General features: G+C 36.0%; 1 protein-coding gene across 1 annotated transcript; it reads right to left on the bottom strand.

Annotated features, from left to right (window-relative positions):
• Positions 1–549: 549 nt before the first annotated feature.
• LOC18612958 (cyclin-dependent kinase B1-2) lies at positions 550–3,177 on the bottom strand. The gene is made up of 3 exons (XM_007049955.3): positions 2,343–3,177; positions 2,107–2,245; positions 550–939 (listed from the first exon to the last, which is right to left on the bottom strand). Exons 1-3 carry the CDS (start codon positions 3,032–3,034, stop codon positions 847–849), a joined length of 924 nt encoding a protein of 307 aa, XP_007050017.1. The 5' UTR covers positions 3,035–3,177; the 3' UTR covers positions 550–846.
• Positions 3,178–7,865: the final 4,688 nt, after the last annotated feature.

Genomic DNA, 7,865 nt, shown 5'->3' with positions numbered 1-7,865 from the left:
ATGCCGCTGAAGTTGGGATATGTTATCACTGATCTGAGTCCAACCTATTGGTCAACAAGCTTTATCAGTTATGGCTTATTTGTTCTAACAAAATCTACTAAACAAATATCATCCTGCTAACAACGACCTATCTTAAGGCTTGATCATAAATTCATTAGCAAACAACGAAGAACATTTCAAATGTTGAAATCATGTTTCAGATCCACTAATCCACCCACCTGCTGTCCTGCACAGCACCATTAATTCCCCATGTCCAGCTGAATCACATTAAGATGGCTAGCCACGGAAGTCAGGGTAGTACATCATAAACCCAAGGTAGATCTCCAGCACTGTCACTTAGCCTGCTAGTATGCGTCAAGAGATCTACAGATGCAAAAGATATATCCCCAAGAGGAAAAGTGAAGGTCTAAACCACAGCCAGCCTGACAGGCTTACCTATTACTAATTCATATGAACTTAAATCATTTATAACGTTTCCACAGAATCAAAAGTAAAATGCAACTCACAGCTGCTGCTAAAACCAATCCACTGCGTCAAAGATATTCAAAGTTACCTAAAGATGCTCAATAGATTGATTTAAATAGCATTAAATCGGATATCAACAAGAGTTTCACATTTAACTAGTTCATATGTATCACTATTACAAACTTGGGAAACGCTAGCAGCTACATGAACATATGTGCGAAAATGAAATTCGTTTGTCGAAGCTTGTTTGGATCACCTAGATGATGACAACTAATTCCCCCCCACATATTTTGGAAGCTTTCTACAAAGTTGGTGCTTTGAACTCAGTGCAGGGAAAAGAAAGAGTAAACTCCATATAATACTACAACCAAGCAATCAAATTCAGAATTGGGACTTGTCAAGACTGTCAAAATAAGGATGATCCATTGCCGCTTTAGCTGAGATTCTCTCTGCTGGATCATACTTAAGCATTTTCTGCAATAACAAAACACAGCTAGCTATTAGCCTCCAAAATCTGTCTGTAATGCAGAGGTATTCAATAAAATAGTATCACAAGCATGGGCTAACAGTTTTCATACAAGGGAAACATTTTTGTTAATTGCTATATTGTTATGTAATGATTTGATGATGATATGTATGACTTAAAATCGACAAATCTGCTTTCAAGAAACTCCATTGCAATACACTTTTGGTTTCAGATGAGATCACTGAGGGGAAAAAAGAAACCCCAGTAAACAAGTCACATCCTAATACAAGCTTCTCATCTTGGACGATAACAATGTCCATAATCTTCTAAAGAAACTTTCCCTTTATCCTTTTTCTCTCTGTTACATGTTAGCCATTTTTCCATTTTATGTATCACCGTGATTGAGGTGTTGCCAAAGCCACATAACTCTCTCACAATCCTTTTTCAGGCATATCCTGTGTTATTTTATACATTGTTTGCACAAAGCTTGCATAAAGGAAATAGGAATCAAAAGAAGAAAGGGCAACCAAAATGGCTAACTTTAATGCCATCTTTTGCTGTGCATATAGATATACATAGAAATTTCACAAACATGTCACATATCCAGTCCGGAATGACATGTTCAAGTGTTGATTATCCTAACTGAATATATTTCTTGCATATTGCTTCTTATTCCTTTCTATTCTTTAAATCGTTTCATGAACATCATCGGATAAAAAGTTTTTAATGATTGAAATTACTCAAACTATTATTATATCCCAACTACAGTATCTGTTCACATAAAAGCATTTGATAGCTCTACCCTCTGGCTCCTATTCACATGGCCTAAATGTTGATATTGCGCTAAACTTTATGTTTTTCAAAAAATTCAATCAGGCGGCAAGACTGCGATTGTCAATGTAAGGCCCTTTCTTTGAAAATGGATTAGGCCTTCTCGGATTTTAGAGCGATTCTGATCTGTTGGAAATTAAATTATTAAATGAATTCATAAAAATCAAATTGACTTTTATGGGACTTTGCTAGTTCGCAGCTTGGTAGAAGTGTAAAAAATTTCTAATAGCTATTCTTCTTCAATGTATATGTAGTACTCAAATGAGCCTACATCCTTAACTGTGATTTGTTTTTGTTATAGAAAAAAGAAACTTCTAGAGTGGAATGAGGCGATGAGGACATACGGATAGAAGATCAACTCCATCAGAAGAAAGGGAAGGAACAACACGTGCCAGGCTCTGCGGCTCCCACTGTGGATAGACGTGCCAATCCCTTAGAGCGGTGACCCCAGGCCACTGCTTCTCAGTTGGGGTGCCCAGCAACCTTTTGCGTTTTCAGGGAACAAGACCAAAGCATGAGAACTAATCCAAATTAGTAAAAGAATGCGGCTGGCAATTGGGGCTGTGAGGGAGAAAAAAACCTGAAAATGTGAAGCAATTGCTGGAATTCGGAATCCCCGGGGAACAATGCTTGCCTTCTAACCATTTCAGCAAAGATGCATCCAACGGACCACATGTCGACGGCGGTGGAGTAGTGAGTGGAGCCAAGCAGAACTTCCGGGGCCCTGTACCAGAGCGTGACAATCTCATGAGTGTAGCTCTTGAGAGGAACAGTGAAAGCACGGCCAAGGCCCAGATCTGCAATTTTAAGGATGCCCTTTTCCTTGTCCAGTAGAAGGTTCTGGGGCTTCAGATCGCGGTGGAGGACTCCGTGGCTGTGGCAGTGGGCGACGCCTTTGCAGAGCTGGAACAGAAAGGACTGAATGAGGGAGGGGGAAAGAGGCCTGGGATTGGGTCCCTTGCGATGGGAATCGATGAACTTCTTGAGATCGGTGTCGAGGTACTCGAAGACCAAGTAGAGGTTGGCCTTGGAGCCGCCATTCTTGTTGGTATCGACGTGTTCGACGCAGAGGAGACGCACAACGTAGAGGGACTGGGAGAGCATCTGGAGGAGGGAGACTTCTCGGAGAGCGGTGGGAGGAACGCCCTCCTCGTCCATCTCGAGACGGGTCTTCTTAAGAGCCACTAATTGGCCGCTGGCCTTGTCTTTGGCCTTGTAAACCTTGCCGTAGGTTCCTTCCCCAACCTTCTCCAGTTTCTCGTACTTGTCCATTTTGATATTCTTTATGCCTAAAATTACGAATGGGATTTAGTTTGAGAGAAAGAGAGGACGCTCCTTCAGTCTTGTGATCCTTTCCGTTGGATTTCAAACTTGATAGAGGGAAAGAGAGAGAAAACGAAGACGCTCCTGTCTGTTTTGAATTTCAAACTCCATAAAAAGAAGAGGGAGTGGGATCTAGAGCTGGGCCGGCCGGGCTCACATTTTCAATAGTTTCTCAACAAATCTTCGATTTGCTTCCATATCCTTTTGCAGCCGTACTCTTCTATTTATTTCAATTTTATGAATTTTAACACTATATTTATTGTTGTAAAAGAAAACAAAATAGTTTCTGTTTCAATTTGATCTTCATTGATATATTTTTTTTTAGATTTATACTGTATTGTTAGCTTTTTTTTCTATGAATTTGCATTTAAGCTTTAAATCAACGACATTATATCCAAACATTAAGAGGGAATTTGGTATAATGCATGTGAGGAACATTTCTTGCATTTTAAATAAACGTATTCATATTACACTGTTTGGTTTGTCTAAAATATAAAATCTTTCTATTGTAATGTGATTATAATGGGCAAAGGGTATGCGATTCCTTTCGATTACATAGGTAAAGTAACTTCTCCTTTGCAAAGAAAAAGTATTGTTTTTTTTTTTTTTTTTTGGAAAAGCATAGTATCATTCTTTGATTTCTTTCATTTGGTAATATGTATACAAAAAGCAAAAAAAATGTTACAAAAAAGGTTCCAATCTGCCAGGGAGAAGAGGATGCATATGCAAAGGCCTATTAATGACCAGAAGACTTGACGAAAGAGAGTGTTGGTGATTAAACAGGCTGAAAAAAAAAAAACTATACAGACTTAAGAGATGAACCCCCTCATTCACAGTAAGAGCCATAACCAGAACCAGTCCATTTAGTACTTAATTTCCCAAGCTCTCGATCCCAACCATGCCTTCACATGTTAACTGCATGCATGTGCAATTAATCCAAAACAGGTTTTGAAGCCTTTGAACAGCACCTTTTATTAATAAGTCAGCGTCCTCATTTGCTAACCGAAGTACATGTACAATTCCCCAATCCGATACTTTTTCCAGCAACTTGTGCATTTGGATAATTACTGTTCTCATTCTCCAAGGGACATCATTTGGGTTGGTTACCCATTTAACAATATTAGTTGAGTCACTCTACAGCTTTAGTTTGTGAGTTGTTGACCAAGTAAAAGCTACAAAAATGGGTATTGCTTCCTTAATTGCTAATAGCTCAGCAAGATTCGAATCAATAATTCCAATGGCCTTTGAGAATAAAGCCATGATGTCTCCATTAGCATCTCTAAGTGTTCCCCTAATAACTGTTTCTCCTAGGTTGCGACGCGAGACCATGACAATGTTAAATTTGAGGTTATCAGCCTGCAGTTTCTGCCATACATCATTTCTTTTCACTAGCTTAACTATCTTCATAGTGAACCTAGTGAGCTATTCTGACTTTAAAAAGCTCAAAAACCTATGTACAATCTCAAACTTTGCCTTTAAAGACCATGTCATTCCTAACCAACCAAATGAATCACACTGTTACAAAGAAGGCCATACATCCCATTTGTCTGTTGCACAACCTACAAGGGTGAACATTTGGTTAAATCGGTCAATTCGGTTAAAAAAATACCATTAATTGACTTAATCGATTTTTCTTAAAAAAGTAATTGAATTGAACCGATTTAAGTATTTTAACCGACTTTAAATTAATTGACTTTAGTCAGTTAAATTGATTTTAATTGATTTAATTGAATTTTTTTCAACTTTTTAATTTATTTAATAAATTTGTTGATATTAAACTAATCGCAATTGCCAGTGACAAAAACATTAATCTAATCCCAACATTTGTTGGCAAAATTATCAAATAAAAAAGTACACTTTAAAATTGTATGAGTTTATAAGCAGCAACATAAAAGTTCAACTTCAAGTTATAAGCAGCAATTTAGAAGTTCAACTCAAGTAGAACTAGTCAACTGAAATCAGCATACAACAGATATCAACATAAAAGTTCATAAATTTACGAACAGGGCAACTACATAAAAGTTCAATTTCAAGTACGACTGGGTAATTGAAATCAACATACAAAAAACATTAAATTCATAGTTCGAAGATGGCAAGATCCATCCAAGTTCTAGCAAGCTACAGCCAACCCAAGAACAAGCTACTACAAAAATCACAAGTTAGTAAGTCACAACTACACATTTTCAAGAGTTTTAATGTCATGACCCGGTACTCCCCTCGAACCCATGACAACCGTCACGGTGTCTTGATAGGCACTCATTACTGAAAATGCCAATCGAAACCCTGCAAGACTTTAATATCAGTTTTTCATTTCCCCTGTGAATAACCGTTGCCAAATATCATGTTCTAAGAGGTTTTAAACTGTTTCCAACTTAAAACAATAAAAAAATAATTTTCGTCTCACAGGGGTATTTCGGTCATTTTTCCTCAAAAATTTCGATACCAACTAATAATGTAGTATATAAGTGCATAACACATATTTCAAAATAAAAATAAATTTAGATGTTTAAAACATTTGTTTAAAGTGAAATCATGACTGTTAGAATAAAATAAAAATATTAACTAAAATATTCTATTTTCTTATAAAATAATATTTTTAGAACACTGCATAAATAATTTTTATAGCGTAAAAGCAAAATAAATTCCTACATACAGTAGTACAAATAACTAGAGTATGATATTTAATTTACAGTGACATATGGACCCCCAAATGACAAAAATGAACAAAGGCTACAAACCTACAATTTTTGAGGAAGTAAAGCCAACTGTAGCCTTCTACGATATCAACTATCTATAGCTTATACTGAGCCTGAAATTGGTGGAAATGAGGGTGGTGAGATTATAAAATCCCAATAAGTAAACAGACATCATCATAAACATTTAGAGTTGAGTACATGGAGACGATAAAGTAAATCATCGTAAACTGGGTCACAGCATTAGAACACATTTCATTCAAAATACGTAACGAGGTTTATGAATCTCATAAAAACTAGGCTTGTGCTATAAATTCATCCTCGGGGACACCTTGGCCGAGGCCTCCTACCGAGACTGCCAAGGCTGTTAAAAATAAATTTCATACACACATAAACATATTTTTAGTTTGAGAAAAACACAGTCGTTCCTTGGCGTTGGCTGAGTTCACCATCACGTGGTGGTTCGGTGTGAAGTGAACTCAAATATCACCTCAAGAGCTACCCTACACGCCTCTAGAACCGAGGTGAACACATATAAACAGGGTTACCGTGCCCCTCTCATAGGCTGGTCCACGTAACCCGCCTACTGCAGTAAGCTAATAATTATCCCACTAGTTAATAAAATTCAATAACATGATATGACAATTATTGTAATTCACAGCCTTTTAAAGCAAACAAACAATCCATATTTCAATACAATTGCTAACCAGCCAATCATGCTCGATTTATCATAAGCCAATCAATTTAAACAATCAAATTGCAACAAATAGCAGTCTCTGTGTACTCTATTTTTTAAAATCATTATTAATTTCAAAACAATTTATAAATTAATTTCATTGAAACACATTTATTCATAAAACATGAAAATTTAATTTTTTAAATCCATTTTTCTATAGAATTCATGAAATCATCTAAAAACCACCCTAGATAATTAAAATGACAGTAAGTTTACTCACAATGTCTATAGTGCGGATTTTCGAAGTACTCTAACTACTGGTCCTCGGATGCAATTCCTTTGCCTTTATCGAAGGACTCACCACCTTGACTCAATACAAAATCGAGAAACTCACTACATTGGTACTAAATCGAAATTAAACTAATTTAGACTACTAATGCATGATATGAAATACAAAATGCACGAATAACCATATAAATTTCAGTATCGGCCAAATTCGTCTTATCACCTGATTAATTACTAACGCGTCCAATTTAATCCCAAATTACTCTATTTATTTTCTAATACCTCAATTCACCAAACATTATTCAAATAACACCAATTTCAGCATCAAAACCCTCCCATTTCTTCATGGAAAAATTCGGCCATTATAGTGCACTAACACCGTGATTTTTCTTACTTAATTTTTCTCACCATTATTCATCATTTTCTAAGCCATTTCTCTTGAAATAATAACAATCCATCACCCACACACATCAAGGAAGATTCGGCCAATGAAGATTCATGGGAAAAATGGATTCTTTTCTTGTTGTTTTGCTTCTAAATATGCTAAACTAACTAAAAACACTAACATATCTTAAAATCAATTCAATCCAACATCTTTCTCTCTCCATACCCATTTTGACCAGCCATGAATTCATCATGAAGAACATGTAATTTAACCATGGAAAATAAGGAGAAATGCTTAAGGAAAATAGATTTCAAGTTTAAATTGAAAAATCTTACCTTTTTCACTTGTTTTCCTTGATTTTTCACACTTTTTCTCTTGAAATTCTCCACCTAGGGTTTGTGCTTCCTTTGTTTCCTTCTTTTCCTTGCTTGGCCGAATATTTGGAGAGATAATAGGCTGATTTATGCTGATTTTTAAGTTAAATAATAAAATATTCTAAGCTTGACACTTGTCATTTTCTTATTGATCCATTTTTAAAACTTTAAAAATTTAAACTTTTTATCTCCATCACATATATTTTCTCACTTATCCATAACATGAAAAGTCAATGAATGAATTCTATGAGCATGACAAGTGTTAGTGGTGTAAAATTATAATTTTGCCACTAGGGTGACAAAATTACAATTTTGCCACTAGGGTGACAAAATTACCATTTTACCCCCATGCTTCGAAAAATACCGA

Source organism: Theobroma cacao, chromosome 1 (genome assembly GCF_053813885.1).
Source record: "Theobroma cacao isolate CCN51 chromosome 1, ASM5381388v1, whole genome shotgun sequence".
NCBI classification, from domain to species: domain Eukaryota; kingdom Viridiplantae; phylum Streptophyta; class Magnoliopsida; order Malvales; family Malvaceae; genus Theobroma; species Theobroma cacao.
This window is presented reverse-complemented; position numbering and strand designations above follow the sequence as displayed.